The sequence below is a fragment of the Leptonotus elevatus genome, chromosome 8 (genome assembly GCF_054856555.1).
Source record: "Leptonotus elevatus isolate MCC_2025b chromosome 8, RoL_Lele_1.0, whole genome shotgun sequence".
NCBI classification, from domain to species: Eukaryota; Metazoa; Chordata; class Actinopteri; order Syngnathiformes; family Syngnathidae; genus Leptonotus; species Leptonotus elevatus.
Window position 1 is genome coordinate 13,714,610 of NC_141246.1, and position 23,979 is coordinate 13,738,588.

Below are 23,979 nucleotides of genomic sequence, written 5' to 3' on the forward strand. Positions count from 1 at the left end.
AGTTTGACCGCTGACCGCTGACCGCTGACCGCTGACCGCTGTGTTCTCATTGATTACCACACATTATTAGTATTTCGGACGACATGTCTTGAATTGTATAAGTCGACGCGTTCCCTCACATTGCTCAGGCAACGCGTCCCCTTGTGCAGCAGAGACTTTCGCAAAGGAACACCAAGTTTACGCCAGCTTTTAATAGATGCTATTTGTTTCACTCAAACTGCGCGTGGCTGTTAGAGTTGGTGTTAGTGAATTAGGCGTTGTGTATTAATGGGACTCATTTGCATGGTGGTGGCAAATTTCTGCGCCAAATATATTAATATACCTCATTTAAATACGCACAAATACCATAGGCGCAATGAGACACATTCTGCTTGGCAGCACATTTAGTAACGAATTTCACCATCTGCATATGGTTTTTGCATGAGACACTTTGTTTTGACTCCTTTTTTGACAGTTAGCGCTGTGCAAAAGCCACACAAACCTTTAGTGGATCTGGCCGTCATTGTTATCGGTTAGATTTTTTTTCCAGATGCTGATGTATTTTTCCATAACATCTCTGCTGCTGAAACATTTCAAATCATAGGCAAACTAGTTTCAGGTGGTTGACAGCTTGGTCGACAAAAACTAGTCTCAGAACCATGCCCACTGCAAGTGCTTTGACGTGTTAACCAGCGTTATGGATTGTCCCCTTTTCCTTTTCTTCAAGCTTTTACGTCAGTTCATGTTGAATTTGCAATTTCTATTGTTAATGCAGATTGCGATGAATTTATTCATCTCGTTATGACGGGGACACACAAAGTGCTTGAGGTATTCATGGGTAGTGTATGCATTGTAAATGGATAGCAATGTTGTCTCATTCTTTTTTTTGCATGAGGCAACCTCAGAGACAATGGAAATTGCTTTATCTCACCATGAATGTCTTCACTCACTTACTCACTCACTCACACAGTAGGAAGAGCTGGTATTTAATTTTGTTGCTATTATTTTACGACATTTTTCTTTTCTTTTGTTAATAATTTATTTTCTGATTATTGAAGGATTTTTTATCATCATACCAAGTCACACACATTTCCATGTGATATGGCAAAAAAAAAATGATGATACCCAAGGTTCCAGGTTAGCTTAGGAAGTCCCAAGAACATAAATGTGAAAATAAAAATCAAACACCAAAATAAGATACAATAAATACAATAAAGGTATTTGTGTGAAGCTTATTTAAGGTTTGAATGTGTGCAAAGATATAATGCAGCAAAGGTGTGTCTGCAGCACTATAAAAATGCAAGAGGCTTGAATTTCACATGATATTTACAAGATCAATTTGTACTTGACAATCGAGTGTTCATGGATAAAGTAAAGTAATCAATGTGCAGACACAATGGGAATGAGGCTATGATGGTAGGTTTGAGTAAAACACCAAGTTTTATATTTATTATTTGTGATTTCACTATCAATAAAAAATAATGGTGATTGTTATTTTGTCCGTGATTTCTCAGGCATGAATAGCACAGGAGAATTTAGTACACTTCTTACAGTAAAAAAAAAAAACTAAATAAAGAGATTCACAAATATGTGGTCAAAACACACCAAAAACAACAGAGCAAATGTTATACATGGATAGATGCACTTGTCAAATCAAATATGAATAGAAAGAGTCAGCTGAAATAATGGGAGATAGCCAGGGGCTAAAGAAACATTGGTTTGTTTATTGTTGTATAGTAATTAGCCTTTGCCTCTCTTTTTCCGATACAGATAGTTGATAGAGTTGAGTCACTGGTGAACAAGAATGAGACTTCCATGCTAGTTTTAATTGGAGCTCATAGCCTTAAGGCCAATTCTTTACTATCATTTTTTTTTAAGTTTTGGGGAGCAAATGATTTAAGAATTGCCACCTAATATTTTCGTCCAATTTTCCAAATTTGAGTTTTTAGTCAATGCTGAAGACATGCATTATGTTTTACAAATACTTCTGCAAACCTGTATCTGTAAATGACTCTGTGAGGTTGCTAACCCTCTTACTAGTTTTGTCTTGTTTTCAAATCTGTTCCAAAACTGGAGCAATTATTTAAATATATATATATATTTTGATAACAAATGATGATGTGTTTGGCACTAAAGTTAGACTGCTGGGACAGTTGGGATTCATCCGCAAAGGTTTCTCTCATAAAAGTCACTCCTGTACTGATGCTTTGATAATTTCAATGTCACAGTAGCTCGTTGATGTATTTAATGTGGAAACCATCTTTTCCCATTCAATTGAGTGGATGCCGCGCTGATTATGACAAATCAGCATTTCTTTCATTGTCAAATCTTTGCAGCAATGAGATTGACTGCCTCTACTACGGCTGCCTTGCTGGCATTATATCTTTATCGTGTTAGTTCCACATCTTGAACTCTTATCCCTTTTCCAGTCTTTTACATCGTGTAATGTGTGCATTGTTTCCATTGTTTTGTGCATTTCTCTCACATTCAAGCTCAATGGAAACCAAAAGCATATAAGTCATGGCTCATGGTTTTAAGCATCTTGCAGACACATGCTCTTCATAAGAAATCCCACGTATAGAAAATTAACTTCCACCCTTCCTTGGCAATAACACTGACTGGCTGTTCCCAAACTACATCTATTTGCATATTCACAAAATTTACTTATTTTTGCACTTTGTTATGAAATTAAAACTCAGTTATGTCAAACATCTAATGGGAAAACATGCAGTCATGACCATTTTGTAATCAACTTGTGTGGAAACCATTTTTGCCTAAAATCTGCCGGTGCCTCCCAAGTCACAATGTGGGCAGTGCGAGATGTACTGCTCTCAATTTTACTGCCAATCCTTTTCCTCAGTGGTAGTGATGTGTGAACCCTTACTTGTATTAAACACTAATTCACCGGGTTGTCTTTGTAGTTCAATCTGGTGGTACAGATGAAGCAATTCATGCAGTGCTGCTGTTCTCAATGTCTTTGGATATATCAGAAAGTAGGACTTTAGTCAACCCACACCTGGGAAAATGTGTTTGTGTGTGTTTTTAATCTCCAAACTTAAATTGACGTTACAGCAGCTTGCCACATGAGTCACGCCCATAGAGAGAGTATATATATATATATATATATATATATATATATATATATATATATATATATATATATATATATATGTATGTGTATGTGTGTGTGTTTATTTCTTGGAACATCCACCATCCTTCCTCAAAGTTTTGTGGAAATTGCATTACCCTTTCACACACATACGCACGCACACACACGTACAAATCTATATTTTATCAGGCCACCCACAGGTGTAGACTCTCTGTTACGCAGTCAATTGCTTGAGGGTGATTATCCAATATTACACTTTTGACATTGGAAATATAATTTACTAGCTAATATTCATCTACCATTCGCCACAGGCTCTTTAAAAATCACATTGAATTGATTAAGTCAGCATAATGTACATTGTTTATATCATACTGCATTCAAAAGGGTCTTTCTATAAAAGTTGAATATGACTTACTTTTTACTACCTATTAAAATGTAGTGCATTCAAATGTGATACATTAACTTTGTTTTAGTTTGGCTTTAACAAAGTTCACTGGATTTATTTGTTTGTGTCACTTGTACTTTAAAACCAACAATATTTACCAAGACTACCATTGTACATGCCTCTGTTTCACAGAAATATTTTCATTTTTCAATGTTTTATTGAGAGAAAATGTTTTTGAAGTTTCAGAAGCTAATGAATGGTGTGCTGGTTTTGAGCAAAAAAAAAAGAAGGAAAGGAGCGATGAGCGCTAGGTTATTGAGAGGCTAAAAAGGAACATCTAGAGGAATGAGTGAGTGTTGAAAAGGTGGCTGTAGCTACAGTTTTGGGGTTATCTTTTTGCAAGGCAGAAAAGCGTAAACAAATTATTGCACGCATATTCACATTCAAATTAGACACTTCCTGCCTTCTTTCCAATGATGATGGAGGTATGAATTTGTCAAAGAAAACAGTACACATACCCCTGATGAACTTTTAAGGCTGGTCACAATAAGCATGCTTCTTTATCATTTTATTTAATTTTATTTTCATTTGTACTGCAGGGTATATTTATTATTTTGACTAATTTACAGAATGATTTACTCAATCTTTGAGGAATAATATTTACACTACAAACAGAATATTTATAATTTGCTAATCATTTTGGAGAACATTGTAATGGAAAAGGTCTCTTAACAGCTGAGCCAACCAATACTACCTATGACATATCTCAGTGGCATACTTTAATTCAGACAGTGCATAGAAGTAAGGGTAGTGGGTGGCTGAAGCCCATTGTGATTATTCTTACGGTCACAATATTTCTTGTTTTGAGATCATCATACTGTTGCTTTTTGCCATCGTTTCACGAAATATCCTGACGTTTTGTGTAACCTTGCACAATATTTTGTTTTGTTGTGCAACTTTCAATGAACATTTTCCTTTGATTGAAATGCCATATTGTCAGACTTTTATGCATTTGGCTTTGAAGGTTTCATTGATTCATTGGATCAAAACCTAATTGTAAACTGTGTTGGGATTATAATTCTTATTATTACAATTCTCCATCTTTATCAATATAGCAATATAGAGAAGACATTATTATTATGTAATTGTCATGTAATTACATATTAACTATTGTTTTTATATTGCACGTTTAATAATGATGGTCATTATGAAGTGAGACATAATGTAAACACAATAACTCCCCAATTTTCTTTTGCTTTTTTCAAGAGGATATTTTGATGACACTGAAAAAGGAGGGCAGATAGTTATTGTGGAATCTCTTTAAAGAGTTTCTCTGATATGTTTCAATACAATGGCCATTACTTCCCCTGTCAGCCCTATTAGGTCTCAAGGCAAAGCCGGCATTTATATTCCATGTCATCACTACCTCAGCTCTCCCATGCTTGCATTTATATGAATTACTGGGGTGTTTAAAGATGAACTCCAGCATCTGCCTGAATCATTTTTATGCGTAGCTTGAGGCAGGAGACATCATAACCCCACTCTCACCACACTCAACAGTCCCCTCTTATTCTGCACTTATTTGGATGTAGTCAGATAAGGCCTGGAGTTCATACCAGCACGCAGGGTAACAGTGTCAGCGTCGTACTGTGCTCCCCTTCCCCGGCACACTGCAGTGTAGCCTTTTCATGCCGAAACGTATATTCTTTTACTCGATGTAGTGTTGTCACTATCGAATATTTTTTAGAATTGATTAATCTATTGTAGAATAAAGGGGAACTAAACCCCTTTACATTTTAAAGCAGGACTACATTATATGTGTCAGAACTAGTCTAAACACGATACCCTGATTAGTATTTGTGGAGAAATAATTAAGCAGAATGATTACTCCGCACCTTGTTGGGTGGATCATATCAGCTGCAGACCGTAAGTGACGCATTGCCTGCTAATACAGCGTACCATTGAACTGTGTCAGCTGCAGAGGCGATTCTAGGATCAGAGGTTTACTGGTGCTATAAAGACGTTTAGGGGTGCTCGGTTGCTACAAAGCGCAGGGGTAGTTTGATGTGATTTTGGAGTACTTCCTGCTCCAAAAAATGTGTGGGAAGTCAGTAAGTAAACCAAATCTAATAAATGTTATGCAAAGGAGAAAAAGACTGTAATAGTAAAATACAAACATATCCTAACTCAAATTTATTGGGAAGGGTACTCTTTTTGATAGAACAGCTCCTTTACATATGCATTGACATTATGCATGTTTCTGGAGTAAACCAGCTACCCACAGTTTAGGGAGAACACAAATGGACCTTGGATCTGTTTGTTTTCTGACTATATATTGCTTGTCTGTACTATGTTCTAAAAACATCTGGCCTGGCTTTAATACAAATATATAAATAAAAATACACTTCAAAATGTTTTTTTTTTTTTTTTTTTTGCTGAAAAACAATCTTATGTCCATGACTTACTCCACGATGCGATTTTTTTTTCTGTGCAGATGCACACATGCACGCACACCACACACATCAGTAAGCTAGCCAATAGCAGCACAATAGAGACATTAATATTAAACTTGTTTCCCTCATTCCACTCTAAAATGACTGATGGGCATAAGCCTTCAGTCTGACCACCTGCAACGTTTTCCTATCTTTAGGGGAAACTTCAGATAACTAACCTACTTACGAAGTAGCATGACTACAACAACAAAAGCAAACTAGTAATGAAAATAATGTGTTGGTATTGACTGGTAGAGTAATAAACCTTTCACATATTCTGTTTGAAGTAAGGAACGTACAATTTCACTCGACTATACAGTCACACTAGGGAGGCACGGCTGGAGAACGATCAGCATGCTCTGCTTGTACACAACGTCGCAACAGCGGGGGTGGGAGGTGGAGCAGAGGGCTGAGGTGGATCAAGCCATTTTCTAATCAGTTGGGGGGGGATACTGTATTGTTGTTGTTTAAATATTACTTTTAAACTCTACGGTTTATATACATACCATATAATTTTCTGCTGAAGCACACCCAAAATTGGGCTAAATACATGTCATGGCTGAGATGGAAAATATGCAGAAAATATGTAAAAATGGCTGCCCCATATAAGCAAATAGACAAAGTTAGATGCCATTTTTTGAGCATATTTTTTTCCAATAAATACTTTTTACTCGTAGATTAAGTAGTAGAAATAGTAGTAGAAAAAGAAGCTGTGCATATTTGTAATATGATAAAAAATGTTGACATATTTGGTTTAGTTCCTCTAAAAACAGTTTTCCAGTTTTTGGGCTGGTTGGGTATATGGATACGTGGAGCTCTGTAAAGGTCTTGACATATAGGGGTGGGTCGCAGTACAAGCAAACTGGTTCCCTCATCTCTTTGTGGCATTCAGCTGATTCTTCCTCCACCAAGCCCCTTCGCCTTCTCTGCTTCTTTCATTTGCTGACACAAGGACAAAGTAAAGTCAGGAGAAACAATGCCATTGTTGATCACCACAGGCATTGATTTCTCTGGCATTGGCTTAGTAGGGGGTTGGCATCAGAACTCCACCATCCACCCTCTTTCTTCTTCTTGTAAGCGGTTGTCTAACCAGCTGGAAAGACCAATTGCCCCTCCGATCCAACAGTCTTTATCCACACTGCCAGTTAATTTTTGAGGAGTGGGTATAACCCCCGCCGGTATGTCACACAAAGTTATTTCATGATCAAAAACTCACCTAGGTTTGTACAAAGTAGAGACGTACCCACAAGCTTGATTGGCCTTGCTTTCTGCCAGACAGCTGCCTTAAGTGGGGGCAAAATCATTTGGCACTACTCTTAGCATATATTAACTGATTCACTGCTGACAGCATCCTTGAGCTCATGTAGCGACTTGTTCTGCCCCACTAACTGGCCTTGGTTTGCTGAAGCAATCTGACTCTGTGAGCTCCTTTTGGCAGGAGACTTCTGTACTCGTATCATACCACTGAATCTTGGACCCAAAAAAACGTTGATATGATAGACAATAAAAACATAATATTCCAGTATTGATTTATTTTATTACATTTGTACTTTTAAAGTTAATTCGGTGACCATTTTTTTTCTTCCTTTAACACAGCATATCTATTACTTAGCCTTAGGGACACTGTGAAGGGTATCACTTTTGTTTTTTTCCTATAGTGTAAAACATTAGAGATGGGGTCTGTCACGCTGGGTGAGATAACAAGACTTGTGATATTGCATTTTTCCTTCTCCCACAGCTATTGCTAGGAGGTCAATAGGTGGCAGACAAGTATCAATACTTTACCTGCCCATTTTAACATAGATATCACAATTCTCACACAAGTTGAGGCAACCTTCATCTGCTGTAGCCTCCAAAAAGTTTAGATTGATGTGTACGTCCTTCAATGGGACCAATAGCCTCCTACCACTTGTGAATCTCTCAGAGCAGCATAGAACCTTGAGCTGTGTGCTAAATTGTGTTGTCTGAATAGCTGTTTTAAAGTAATTGTAGTCTATTACGATTTGTTAATCTGTTTGATGAAACATCTTTGAACGGTCCAACGTGAATTTCACAAAGATAATTATCTTCTCAGTATAACAGAGTGGAAGCTGTATTCTACTCAGGCCACAATGGATCTCTTCAATCATGCATGACAACTTCTCACAAAACCTCAGATACAGCGAGTATTAAATGATTAACTGTGCATTTATTTACCTTTAACTTTGGCATGTTGTGAACAGTCATTACAAAAGAAGGGTCACCACTTGGGAGAAAGCCCCGAGTACCCAGATAATACTAAAGTAAACACAGTGAGAACATACAAATACCATATAGAAAGGACCTAGTCACAATTACTGTCTTTCCCTAAAAACTTTATTTTGCTTTACCTTTTTCTGACTGGCCTTAATTCAGGCCAAGTAAAACTAAACAATAGCTGTCAATGGCAGTGACTGGTCACAGCAACCGGTTAACTGTGTAGGTAAACATAAGCATGATAAGGAGAAATCATTACATTTCATTGTGTAATGTGACAAAAGTACTTACTTTACTGATTAATTATGACTCAGTAGTAATATTTTTGGCTACTTGCAAAAGATCAGATGGTCAAAAGAGCCATCGCCTGATATTTAAGAATGTCTAGTGCAGTTTGCCTTAGGGAAAACTCTGGTTTACCTCAAACACAGAGACACCAAATGTTCCCGTCCACTTCTGGGTCAACATTCACTGTCTCTAACCAGCACAAGTTACTTATTCCAACCATCATACCTTAAGTAACGATGAGGCCTCTGGACCATTTCTTGCACTGTGCACATTTGCTACTCTTGTATACATTTGGTCAAACTTACTTCATTTAACCCAAACTGTTCTGAATGCAAACTAAATGGTCCCTCATTTATTAGGCCCACTTGTGACCATAACAATTTATAATATATCAGAGGTGGGCATTCCGTCAATATTGACGGAAGGTCCGTGAATCCGTCAGTGACGTAAGTTCTGCTGTGTCTGGCCACAGTCTTTGATTTGAGTGCTCGTGTGATTGAGGTGCTCGAGTGAATGACCAATTGACAGTCTGACAATTGACGGTCTGCCGCCATGAAATTTACTGTTGGTCCTAAAATAACGGCTGTAATTTAGCGATGATGGAAGGTTAAAAAACTAAAAACTAAAATAAATAAAACAATAAAATGAATTGAAGATTACGATTTGGTTTGGTTTGAAATAATTGACAATCGACGATGATGGAAGGGTGCCCTGGCTGTTGACGATTGACAAATGATGGACACTTAAAATGTATTGATGTGCCCACCTCTGTGTTATACACAGTATACCTGTATTCATAGTTACCCTCTCAGGCTCAGCATTTTAATGCAATGTTTTTTTTTCTATGTATGAGGCGGAGCACCATGTTGTTATTGCGAGGTTCCATGGGTACAGAGGAAATATACTTAAGTGCATCAGAGCTTGTCAAATGCTTATAAACAAACACCAAGGCAAAGGCACTATGACTGTTCTGTTAAAATTTGCACAAGTCTTAGCAAGGACTTGTTGTTAAAACAGTATTTTGTAAAGTATAAGTGTTTTCTTTTGCAAATAGAAAAATTAAAAATTTGATGTCTTGCGGGCGGCACGGTTGACTGGTTAGCACGTTCGCTTCCCAGTGCAGAGGACGTGAGATCGAGTCCGGGCTTCGGACTTCCTGGGTGGAGTTTGCATGTTCTCCCCGTGCTGGCGTGGGTTTTCTCCGGGTACTCCGGTTTCCTCCCACATTCCAAAGACATGCATGGCAGGTTAATTGAACACTCCAAATTGTCCATAGGTGTGATTGCGAGTGTGGATGGTTGTTCGTGTCTGTGTGCCTTGCGATTGGCTGGCAACCAGTTCAGGGTGTACCCTGCCTACTGCCCGTAGCCAGCTGGGATAGGCTCCATTGCCCCGTGACCCTTGTGAGGACAAGCGGTTAAGAAAATGGATGGATGGATGGAGTTGGGAAGGCCTTTGACTTGCAAAATTAGTTGTTTGACAAACCAGGAATGTTGACGGCCCCAAAGAGAAATTCAGCTTTCTACTGCTTTGCATTATCTTATGTAACTTACCATCAAGAAGCATGTGTTCTATGGAGGTTATATCTTATGAATGACAACCATGTATTTGCACTGGGGTATACACTCACTATTTTAGGAAAACTGCATTTTTAGCTTAATTCCTGCTGCGTTTCCCCTTACTAATTAATGCTGTTACCCATCTCTTTGCTCTAGTTACATCTTCTCTTTGTATTAATGATTCAAGAATGCTTTACATTTTTATTTTAAGGGGATATTTGTATTGCATGTTTACCCTTCAGAGGTAAGTGCCTTGTATTTCATTACTACATGCTTATGTTAACTTCATACACAACACATAGTCACTTCATGCTTTATGTAACATCCTGCTACTATTTTCTTTTATTCATGTCCATGCTCTTAATTGTGTCCCGATCGTTGAAAACTTTTCTTCAACATAGCAATTTTCTGACAAATGTAGTTTGTCATTGTGTCCCTTAAAGTGAGGCTGCCAGTAATTTTCTTTTTTTCTTTTTTAAATTCAAAATAGTTTAGTCGATTGTGTCATTTAAAGTTGAGGGTTTGTCCTACTGGCTGTAAATACAATATAAATGTAAAATAAATGGTCATATATGAATATTCCCATTACTGCTACCCTTTACTTTAAGGACATTAAGTATTTTTACGAATCACAGACTGTCCTATAACATGCAGACGCATAGGCTTTCTTGTGGTACAGTGTAACAATTCATAGAACTGTTATGTCATGCATGAGATGCTCACAGATACAATGTAAATTTGCTCTCTGCATTAACCACATATTTATTGATCATGACATTAAAAATCCCACATTGTGGTGGGGGGAACTGACAATATCAATCGTTGCATTGTTTTCTGATGGAGGACGACTGGAGCAATTGCCAATTACCTTGAAAACCTCCCAGGTATTGTCAATCAAACCTTTTCTAATCCTTCTTGCCCAACTATTCCGAATGCCCTATGATAATTGGTACCTGACATCATGCTTGAATAACAATGGAATAAAGCCCTCTGGGAATGTTCTCAGTATGCCTTCATGTTCTTTTCTTCCTTACAGCTTTCATTCTTTGGTCCTTTGTGTGTTCGGCTACAGCTTGTAGCCTTCCGGAAGCTCTAATTTCTAGTGTAGATCTCAACACCAAATTAACCATGTGTATGTATATGTATATATATATATATATATACATATGTTTTATTTAAATGAAATATCAAAATTAATGTCCTTCATTGTCTTTTTATGCTTTGACAGAACAAAATAATCCTGGACCCTTTGACATTCAGCGAGGCTCGTTTCCGGCCTTCGCTGGAGGAGCGCTTGGAGAGCATTATCAGTGGTGCCGCATTAATGGCAGATTCTTCATGCACACGTGACGACCGACGTGAACGCATCGTGGCTGAGTGCAACGCTGTTCGACAGGCCCTCCAAGACTTGCTAAGCGAGTACATGAACAATGTAAGTGTTGCCAGATTTCATTCCCATTCCCATTACCTATATAATGCAATACAATTCTGTCATCATAGCTTGATAGCATAGCACAACATTTCAGATCAGATTTTTTAATTCAACCCAAACTGCTCCCTGGGCGCTTAAATAGCCACTGCTCCAGTATGTGCAAACAGTGTGTGTTTGCTGCAATGGGTCAAATGCAGAGGTCAAATTGTATGTACAATGTGTGTACATGACAAGAAAAAATTATTTCATCCTTTCATCATTCTTTCAACTTATTCAGTTGCAATTTTGGTAATTTAGGAAGGACAAATGAATACGGTTTGACATCACTGCTCTTCACTTAGTTTTCTGTAATAAATTTTTTTTTGCTCAATGAAGTTGTCAAAAGATAGAGACAGAGTGCATTTAAATGTAGCCTCACCGGATGGAAACACAATTCCCCTCTCTCTATTGACTCGATATTGGACAAGGTTCCTTTTTCACTCTGTCTGCAAAACAGACAGGGTGGGATGCACTATTCAAGTGGTACCAAAAACAAGTTTTTAGTTGATAGTTGAAAAAAGTGAAACATTCTGACACTTCATGCTGTGACTGGTTCTAATCTAATGTGCTGCTATGGTGCTACTTGAAATAAGGAGGTCTGTATACAAAAGAGAGCGCTCATCTCATCAGTTTGGAGATGCAGTGCCTTGCTTTCTGAAGTATAGCAGCTTTTGCACAGCAGTACCAATGTTTATTCTTTTGTCTGTGGAGGGCTATAAACTGCCACCTTTGTCCTTTCAAGCCGAAATCTTAGACTAAGCTGTCCATTGATGAAGTAGAAATCCCTGTAGCACTGTACATTACACTAAGACTACTATAAACGGCTAAAAACACTTCTCCTCATCTTAACATCCATGTTTAAAGTAGTTTGTGTTAAAGTATTTTGATAATAGAATGTACTGTGAATACTTTCCTTCTCATACATTGGACTGTAAGTAATAATGAATGCCTTTTAAGTAACCAAATCCTCTTTACTCCCATCTGTTTTGCTGGATTTTGTAAGGCCCACAGAAGAAGTAGCATTAGAATATAGCTAAGTGTCATCATTACTCACAAATCTATTTAGAATTCTGAGTAATTGAGGGTTTTTTCAACATGGTCTTAGTACATTTCCTATGCTGGCCGTTTGTGTAATAACTACCATTTCTTCAACCGTTTTTTGCAGTTGATAGGCTGCATCAAAGCCTTCTGTATGCTCTAGCATAAATAAATAAAAAACATATAAATGCGTGTTTGGGACACTTAACATATTTAAAGTAGAGCACATTAGTTAATATTAATAAGAAATGTAAGCAACCACTTCCACTTTCTTTAGTCACACCAAGCATCCAAAGACAACATTTTTTTGTAGGAAGCTTGAACCAAAGCACAAGGTTAATCAATGTGGTAGCTGGCTATAAATTAGGTTCAAGTGACAAGAGAATGTCCATACCTGTCTTAGCTGCTGGTGATCTGTGATTGGTGACAGCATGCCTGGCTCCCTGGCTGGTGCTGAATCATCAGGAGCAGCTGATTTAGTTACGGCAGCTCAGACAGGGCCAATCTATCAATTGATCTAGGGAGTAATGCATTACCAGCCTGGGTCAAGGGAGCTTGGGCTGAATATAGCCATAGCCAGAAGCCATGGCAGGTAAAAGGGGCAACTGGGCACCTCTGTGAGCAGTACAGAGAAGGATTTAGGGAGTGGGATGGCGAGCACACTCATCTCACTGTTAGCTGGATGTGGCACATAAACCCAAACATGGGTGGTGCAGTAGGCTGATCATTAGGGGAAGACGGATGGCCTTGTTTTTCACAGTCTCCCTGGAGTTGCCATGCAGAATGCTCACTCAACAATTGACATATTCCGTGCAGTCAGTATGTGTTGTGTGTAAGTATGAAAATGAGATTTTTGTGACAAAACATAAATGAAGGCCACAAGTGAGACATGCAAAGATGTGTAAGAAATGCTTGGCCAAGTCCAAATATTGCTTTGCTGACCTCAATTAACACAGTTAAAAGTACTCTTTCACTCTGTGAGCTTGCAATTTCTATATTTTAAAATTGATTAACCACTAAAATGTCTCTTTTTTTTGGCTTCAGTTTAAACAAAGGGCTTTGACTTTTGTCTGGGACAAAGGCAATGCCTCACTTTTTTTTAACTACTTAAAGAGGGAAACGATTAAGTGCCTACATAAATGGCAATGCACTGTGCTGTATAAATGAGAGGTGATGAGGTGCATTGCTGCAGCATTCCCATATAGATGCAGCACACAGCATTTTTGTCACTGATCAACAAACAATGTTGCCGAAGTCAATACACTGTGCAGTATCACTCCTGCTATTTAAAGGGCACAATATTTGATCAAAGGTTCTGCACACAGACAATGACAATTGTGCAGCACAAGATCAGGGTAACCATAAAATCATTTAAGTACCGGCAAAATGATTATGTATGTTTTATTCAATTAGTATAATATACATATTTATTACATACAATGACATGTAGTGTACATTAATTTCATATTCTGTAATCACTACCTGCACTTTATGTTATTCTTTATTGCATTTGTCGTCCAGAAACCCAGCAAACATGACCCATCTGTTGTACTTTCCCACTTGTTTTCTCTAACTTCTAACCAGTGGCCGATGTTCAAGTTGTTAACCTGGCATTTAAAATTAAAACATAATCTCACCTCACTTCTCAGAGTGTGTATGTTTACAAACATTATTAAAGATTCTGGTCTTTACCTCTCAACAGTTTTTCTCAACCATACACCCTTAATGTTTCCATGGAATATTTAATTTGACCTAGGTCGATATCAGCCAATTATAAAGGCATAGTGATCTATAATAATAATATGATTTTTTTGTAATCTGTTAATCAGGGCTGTCAGATTAACAGTTAACAAAACAGTATCCCAGCTAACTCTTAAGTGATACCTAATTCCTCCCTGAAGTCAATTGGTTACATTTACAGTAGACACATTAATTAATCACAGTAAATATTAAGAATAATATATTTATATTAATCTTAACATTTAATTCAATTTGATACTTGTTTATTTGCCAGAGCAAGTCTTGCTTCCCTAACACTAATTTGACTTTTCTTGTTCCATTGATTTAATCTCATTTTCCGATTGCCCCCACATTACTGGCCCTCCAGACTCCTAGACCCAGCAATAAATCATGGGTTATCCACAGCATGCCATGGCCTCCCTCTCATCTGTCAACACCTAATGCACTACTCAACAAGCTGCAATCCACCGGGCACATATTAACCTCCCACTTTGAATAATTTAAAAAATCTTTGCCACTCAAGGCTGAATCACAGTCATGGACTATATGAGTTATATCAAACATATAACTCACCAACGTTTTGTTTATCTCACTCAGGGGTCAGGGAATCAAATGTCTATCTCATAATCTCAAGGTTAGCAGTTCCTGGTACTGGCTCAGAACTGATTTGTTCTTTAGAGTCAATAAAAACCCACAAAAATAATTTTTGCATTCAACAATCAACTTTAATTCCCTTTTGATGCAAATAACCCTTCCATGAATTTTTGATCCAGGCTACATGTTACAGGGTACGTTTTTTCTAAGTGATTTAAATATGTGGCAAGTATTTTGGAAAAACGTGCAGTTTGATGTTATAATGTCAGTTAAGACTAGTTTCATTCTATAAGTGTTACATTTAACGAACACATAATGATTGTTCAAGTAAAGTTTGGTTAAAGGTTAAAACATTTGAATGATACTTTTTAACTCAATTGTAAGTACTTGTTCTGAAAAAGTAGTATTTATGCATCCCTATGTAGTACGTTATTTTTTACAATTTATGAAAGCTCACCCTAGCTTTTTAGATGGAAACAATCGCCGTAATATTAGATACTGTTCATTACCAGTGTTTAGCAGTAAAAACGTTACATGTAGTGACGTTACTATTTCAACTACGGTACATTTCCCAGTAACGTAATTATTGCCTCATTGTTTTTTAAAACCAAATTTTCCCTGGCTCTTCTAAACCTTAAACGCATCTCTTTGATGTCACATATTATTTCGTTCTCCTGTTGATCCCTGCCATAAATGGTGCCCGTGAATTCTGCCGAGTGGTTTGGATTTTTCAACTGTATACAAATAGCAGAGAAGGGGGCAGAGGTCTGTACATCTCATCAGTTCCCAAGGCTATGTTGCTAAATATGTAAGCTAAATTTAATAGAGAATAATGATGACCATATCTGCAACTGTTGCACTGTTCAGTTAAGTGCAGTGTCTATTTTTTTTTAAATATATTTTTATTATTGTATTAGTTTTAGGCTTTATGTAATTCAACAACGTAATCATGCACATTGTATATTCTAATATAGCTAAGAGAACTTTTTCTGAAATCCAAAATACTTCCACCCCAATGGCATCGCACAACAACCCCCAATGTAAACAGGGGGACCCTAAATTTATTTTAGTAAAAACATATTCATTTATGTTAATATTGCAATATACAATTTTAAAATGTAATTTTTCTTTTAGAGCCCTTTCTCCAACTGAAGTAGCTTTTATGTAGTTAACCTACTTTTTTACCCACTTTTTTTTTCTTTCTTTTTTGTATCTTAGCTCGCTAATCGGGTTCAGTCTGATCAAGCTACATCTAATGTAAAATATCTTGCATCATTACATTTCCAAGGAGCTTGCTCAACACTGTCCATTACAATTAAGTCTTACTTTATGGGAAATAAGAAACACAATCCTTTGTTGTTATTGGGAGCAAACCCATATCAGAACACCTGAAAACCTACCCATCAGGCCATCGAGGATTTAGGTGATTGAAGAAATGAGACCTTAATTAGGTTTAAAGGTCATATCAGGAGACCCGATAGAATTATCCAGGAACATATTAATGCAATAAAAAGCTTTCAGATCTGGCAACTCTATTGCATTAGAATGCTGCCAGCCCTTCTACTGCATCCCTCCCCATGCTCTATAATGCCAATTCTCTTCAAGGGCTTGCTGCTTTGAGTAACGCAAACGTGATTGACATTGATAGCTTGATCAAACTATAGAATCAACTCTAATATCATTAAGTGGGCGGACATGCAAGCAAAGACCTGGGCTCTAACTGTATTAACTGCTACATATGTTAGGGTTATGGATCCAGAGGGCTAAATGCAATGGGAAATCAAGAATGCTGGCCACATTTCAGAGAAATAGTGTGTGACTGTTCACATTTTAATCCTTTCTTTGATGTCCTTTTTCTACCTTAGCAACCTGTTCCATTCCATTTGCCTGCAGATATTTTTAAGTTTTAAGGACAATCTAGACGTCATTAAGCCTAAATTATAGGTACTTGAAAATACAGAACGGAACGCAAACCAAAACTATTTAACTGGTCGGTTTCAACGGTTTTCAAAAACTATTCCAGCCCTAATACATACATACATACATGAACAGATGGATCACATCTGTACCGTTATTGTTACTTTGTAACATAATCAAATTTCATTTGATGCTTCTTATTCACAGCAGCACAAACTCATCTGTCTGTTTATGAATAAAGTAATTACTTTGATAGCATAGATAAAATACATTCCAAATGCATTAGTGAGTTGTCTGGATGATGCGCTCTTGAAATATTGTTAATGTGTGAGTGACTGTGTCAAGAGAGAATGTGTGGGAGCTGTGCTATTTGAGAAGGCTTCATAACCAAATGACCTTTTACAGGAATAGCTTGTTGTTGTGTCAGATCCCAATTGCTATGCACACTCAGATCTTGCACGTTCTTTTGTCATGCATTATTATAATTTTTTTTGTGTTTACCCTTGTCTTAAGTACCAAAAGTGAGTCTTAGGCATTATCTGTGGATTGATTATCTTTTACGAGAAATATACACTACATATCATGCCAACTTAAATCCGGTTGCCGGACGGCTACATTTTTCATGTTTATCTTAAGTAGGGTTGTTCAAAACCACTTTTTTTGCAGACTGATAGCATTACGAGTTCTCAACTCATGAGTAGTCACCAATACCAATACCAACTACAGATACTGTTAGTACTTTGGATTAAAAAAAAAAAGAAAAAGAAAAAGAAAAAAAAAGGCAGATCATTTTAAAGAGAGATCCAATGCAGCCCTTTCAAAGCATTTGCATGAAATTAATATATCGGTAAATGTTCTATTCTACTAATTTCTAGTTCCTGATCGTAAACCGGCCACAAGCGGGCGGCTGATATCTTGAAATACAGTCGGTAATTCTGATACCTCGTATCGATACTCGCCTATCCCTAGTCTTAAGGAGGGCCTTGACATTTCATTTAGGTAATAACGTAATCGTGCGCTCCCTATATATATATATATATTAAAAATATAACATTTAGTAAAGAAGGGCATGGCTTTTACATGTGAAAATGCCCAGGTGTTTGTCTTAACAAAGTTCTATTATTAATAATATTTGCATTATGTTAAATAGTGTTTTTAAATTTGACAAGTGGTTTGCCTGAGTAATCTGTAAATGCCCCTCTTTGGGGAAAATAATGAAGAAAAAACACACACACAGATAAACATAATAATTTGTGTTTAACATATACATGAAGCATGTTCAAATTCTTAAAAAAAATACTGCATGTGAGGAGCAACCAGAGGAAGCAAGTTGTTTCCAGTGAAACTGAAGCTGCCAGATAGTTTAACCTTTCAACAGGCTTGGTTTAGCACATTGAAACTCAAGCAGCAGTCTGGCACTGCTGAGAGAGAAAATGTGTTTGGTCTCAGCAGAACGTGGCAAATCTTTCGGTTGCTGTTGAAACTGAAACGACCCCTGCAGGACTCTGTAAACATGCTGTATATTTTCTGAATTATGCAGAAATACTTGGGGGGCCTTTAGTTTTCACATATCTCATAACTCAAAACATTTGCCTTTTATATTGTGTTTGACAAAGCTGTTTTACCAGAAACAAATATATCTGTCAACAAAACTGTTTTGCAAAGTACCAGCATCTATCCAGCAAAACATTTCAAATAACTAAGCTTTTAACGAAAGGTCTAACATGTACGTGACTAATTGTATATGTGTGTATATAAATCCAATAATCCATTTTTTTTTTGTAGAAAACACAATGTTTTTCAGTCAGTACTTTGAGGGGATTTAAAAAACATGTCTTTGTAAGCATTACAAAGGATTTCTGACAAACGGAATCCAAATTGTATGGTTTTACTTTGGAATGTACTTGCTGAAGAATCAAAGCTACGTTACAAAATTAAGAAAACCCCTAAAGAGTTGTCTTGATTTATATAGCATATAAATCATGTTTCCTCACAATACTGTTATCATGCCTCCTCGCGCCTCTCTCCGCGCAGCCATGCAACATGCTGTTTCAGTGATACAACATGTCAGTGCTCAGGCAGTGGGACATAAATTATTCTGCCCTGTAGGCACATGAGTTACAGTGCATATGGCGAAGATCGGATTAGGTTAAGTGAACCATGCGAGAGGACGTTTGCCCCTTTCATACATTTATACTAGATACGTTTAATATTTTAGATTTGAACCTTTTACTTTGTTAGACTGGTTGAAAACATTTAATGAAATTCAAGAACATGTGTTCTTTGCTGATTATTGCTCCTCCTTTTAAAGACTTAACATGGAAGTGAGAAAGACATGGATATCAAAGCTAATCATAGAGAACACTGTCAAATAAGTGTGTATTTGATAGTCGTTAGTGGCAAGGTGACTCTGGGGTATCAGACAATCATTAGTACAGAGTAGTGCAATATTAATATTGTTTCATAAAGTAAAGGTGTGAGAATCACAGTAGAGGAAGACTGCCATTATATAATAACTTGCAATAGTTATGTCCTAGCTATGCATCAATGGTATCAGCTTTGATATTCTTTTTATACATCCATTTTATTGATCTCTAACCTCAACAGATTCGTTTTTTGGGGTTCTTCATATTAACCTGGATGTATATCACACATTTCTCATTCATGGAATACTAAAACACTTGGAAAACATGCCGATTAGGTTATAGTAATGGACATGAAATCAGTTTTAGATCCACACACTGTATTTGTCTACTGAATTAGTATGGAATCCAAGCATGAATCTGGATATATTATAGTGCCTCAGGACTTGTTCTGAAAACATGAGTATGCCAGAACTGGTTTATGTTTTTACATTTGAAAAGAACAACAATTGTTTTTATTTTAATGCAATAACATTATGCAGTTATAGATGTTATTAAGATAATAGATGCTACACTGCACTACACTAAACTACACATCATACACAATGGTATGATATACTTGTGATGGACCTTCATGTATTCCAAAATGAATAAAACAAGCCACTCTGCCATTTCCCTCCTAATGTCGCTGTTATTCATGTCTGCTTGCGCAATTTTTTTTGACTGAATAGATCCTAAAATGAATGTATTTTATCTATACATAGTTTTTAAAATCCTGGATGCCTGATGATATGCTGTTCTAGTGTGCTGTAATAGCCACTAGGAGCTGTCAAAGACAATATATCACAGTCTGTGCTATAGTGCCGGCAGTCAAACAAAGGCTACGCAGAAAGGCAAAGCAAGACAACAGAGATCCAGAGTCAGAGTGGATACTCGACTGGCGAAGCAACGAGAAGCGACTCAGGGGGTAAATCTAGGGGCAAAGGGGGACAAAAATATAAGTAAAAATAGGGGTTAGGGAAAAACGGCAGTTCGTCTGACCTTCCTTGAGGCTAGCGCAGTAGGGGAAACAATGCAATTAATGTCTATAAGAGCGTTGTTCTCAAAGAAGCTCACTAAGGGTGATGACTCAACAATTGGCTTCTCAGGGATAGTGCCCACTCATGGCCCTTAAACACATCACATGCAAGCCTCATCAAGTCTCAATTACTTATATCATTAATTATAGCTATCTTAATTAACAGTATTGAAAATTTAATGCCAGTAATTCTGAAATGAATAATTGTGTTTTTTGCTTGGGTGTGGAATATATTGGGTACAGCAAAGTCCATCAGGATTGGACTGGCAGAGTTAGCCAAGTCTGCTACAATAGTTTGTTTTTGAGGCTTTACTCTGGTTTAAGTCCTATTTTCACTACAGACAACAGTGTGTTTCTTATCAGGGCAGCCAATTTGACTTTGTTATCAATGAGAGGGGTGCACCCAAAGGCTCTTCTTTGGGGCCACTCCTGTTCTCCATTATTTTGATTTGTCCGGAATCTGTTCAGACAATCATGCTTTATTATATGCAGATAATACCATTATTTATTGTTCAAAACTAGAAGTTTCACAAAATCAGTGCTCATTGCAAGAAGACTTTAATTTAGTACAAAGATGGTTTATCCAAAATAAGTTCTTAATAAGAAGAAATATTATAGTATGCTCTTTTCATTAAGACCAAATTCTCTTCCATTGCAAATTATGTTTCTAATTGTTGCCCCCTTGAAAAAAATGAAGAATATAAATATTTGGGACTTTGGCTTGACCCTCAATGATCTTTTAAGTTTCATGTTAATTCATACATCCATTAAAATAAAATATAGGCTTTTTTTCCATTTAATCAAGTTAATGAACAAACTCTGTAATATCTTTCAAACACTGTTGACGCATTACTATGTATAGCCAATTGTTTTCAGTAGAGTACTTTCGGAGACACAGTATTTTGCCTGTTTAATTTTGTAAATACAAGTGAACATCACAGGTCCCAAACCCCAGGGAAATGTCTTTATTTTACTGATCTCATCTATGGTTTGCAATGCAAATGAAATGTCCACCATTCTTTTAAAAGTTCAATATAATACATTTATTAAATTAAATTAATAAAATTAGCAAGGGAGACAAACAGTCTTGAATAATACCAATATTGGTAGTGACTAAGGACTGTTCAAACAATATTTTAAGTCGTGCATTGAAGTGCAGTCATGAACTCTTGGAGGAAGGACATCAGTGCTATTAACTCATTCACTGCCATTGACGGCTATGGACGTAAAACATTCTTCAAAATCCACTTTTGTAAACACGAGTATGAAAACCTAGAAACAAATATTTATTGTACATTTAAAACAGATGTAAAATTTGTGATTAATAGTGAGTTAACTTGAGAAGTCATGCGATTAATTACAATTACAAATTTTAATCGCCTGACGCCCCTCATTTTGAATAATCTTTTGTTTTTAAAAACAGAAAAGATTATAAAAAATAACAAAACATAATTAAAATTATAAAAAAGAAGAAATTATTAAAAAACAAAATATATATATATTTTTAAAATAAAAAATATATATTAAAATTATATTTTTTTATAGAAAAGATTATTAAAAATAAAAAAATAAAGAAAATAAAAAATATTTTTTTATCTTTATTTAGAAAAAAAAGAAAATATTATTAAAAGTTAGGGGGGTCAGGCAATTCAAATTCTTTATCGTAATTAATCGCATGACTTTACTAGTTAACTCACGATTAATCACATGTTTTATCTGTTCTAAATGTCATTTTTTTCTAGGTTTTCATAAAAACATGTTAAACTAATAGAAAAAATATTATGTTTATAGCCGTCAATGGCTAAATGAGTTAAAATGCCAGGGAAAGGGTACGATTATTCTCTTTTTGTGCACTGAACCGGAAAACAGAAACAGCTGGATACATATCTGTCTGCAGGTCACACTTAATCCCCATCCACAACAAGACTTTTATATTCTGCTGAATCACTTACTTGCTCTTTTTATATCATGAGTAGTCCTCTATTAAGCAATGTTAACCAAAGCTTTACAGTGTTTGTACATGTCCCGTGTGCTATGCTGGTGTGTGGTGCTGCTGATACTGATGAGCCATTAACCATGTCAATACTGTAATTTGCCAAATAGTGGCTTTCACTCTAATAGATGAGACAGTTCAATTAATGGCAGGGTGAGTTGTACACATGTCTCAATAAAGGCCTCACATCAAATAAGGCACATTTAACATGTGGTTCCACTAGGTAGCTGCAATTACCTTTATACACTCATGTAGCCAGTAAGCCATGCCGTTTTGTTTAAGTGGCCACAGTTGGGTGCACTCAGTGCACTCTGGTGTTGCACAAAATAATTATTGAATATATTTGTTGACAGCTCATTGCATGTCCTGGTCCATTTGTCCAAGCTAAGACAGCAATGTAATATTTTTATTGGTGTCTGATGTTTATTTTTTTCCCACTTCTTAAGCTTTAATTTGAAAATACATTTGTTTATTTTGTGTACATTGGTACACTGATTTAGGCAACCAAATGTGTCCATTTGGTTAATTTATGTATAGTAGACATGTGTACTATAGATGTTTGTTGGAAAAAAAAAAAAGATGACTCATATCAAATCTCAGTCGCAATACAGTATTGAGGGAAAACAATTTAGTTTGACTATTTTTCCCAAAATTTACAGCTTTGGCAGGGATTGTAGTGTACATTGTGCTCATGCATTATTCAACCTAACGGCAACATTTACTGTACATTGTGTCCAGCACAGCACTGTCGCAAAGTAATTACCCAACACTGATTTTTATCTTTTTAGAAGAGCTGTTAAGTACTGTGCAAGAGAAACTAAGCATAGTGTGTCAGTTGATCTGAGGTCGCACCAAGTTATTAACCCTTCGCTTGAATCACTCTGTCATGGGTAAACAAGCAGGAGTAAATAACGGCATGGTGGTTGCCCCCTTCTCACCTCTGACAATTTGGCATCCACTTGGACAAACTTTGGGGCGCTTTTTCCCCTTATGTCCAGCATTGTTTCCTCTATGAAATAATACAGCCGTACGATTGTATTGTGAACCAAATCCCAATAGAATTGGTAGTCTGTAGGACATGCATCCATAAATCTCACAGTTTCCATTACAGTGCCTGTCCATCTAAGATTCTGACTGAGGGTTCTCCGGAGACACCTTTAAAAACTGATTTATCATGAAATATGGACCCAGTCAGATTAATAAATCAAGGTTATGATGGGATTGAAGACTGATGTCAACCGCTCACTACGTTTTTTTTACAGGGTGGCAGTCAACCACAAAGTGTACACATTATCACTATGGCACTCGTATGTTGCATTTGCTCGGTCACATTTGCATTCGGGCTGGGTATTGATTCCAATTTCCTCAATCAACTCGATTTTGATTCACAAGAGTTCACTTTGATGCGATTTCGATTTTTTCAGATTCGATTCACTTCAGTTCAATCCGATATTAACTATGTAACATAAATTCTTCTTAAATACCAAGAACATGATTTAAAAAAAAAGAAAACTCCACAAACATTAAATTCCAAATTAAACATTTGTGGAGGCAGTACTTGGTTAAATTATTTAATTATTAAAGAAAGTAGCACAAACATTGACACCAGCATGGATTTGATGAAAATGCTTTCATAATTATAATTTAATATTTGTAAATACAAATTTTAAACATTCTGAAGTGTCATGAAGTGCAATAAGTCAGGTATTTCATAAATGTAAGAATTTTAAACTCATGT

General features: G+C 36.5%; 1 protein-coding gene across 1 annotated transcript in view; it reads left to right on the forward strand.

Moving 5' to 3' along the window:
* The window catches only part of ctnna2 (catenin (cadherin-associated protein), alpha 2), a 215,438-nt gene that overhangs the window by 32,837 nt on the left and 158,622 nt on the right, over positions 1-23,979 (forward strand). The window contains exon 7 of the mRNA XM_086083087.1: positions 11,276-11,479. Within this exon, the coding sequence (XP_085939213.1) occupies positions 11,276-11,479 (204 nt within the window). The remainder of the gene's footprint in view (positions 1-11,275; positions 11,480-23,979) is intronic.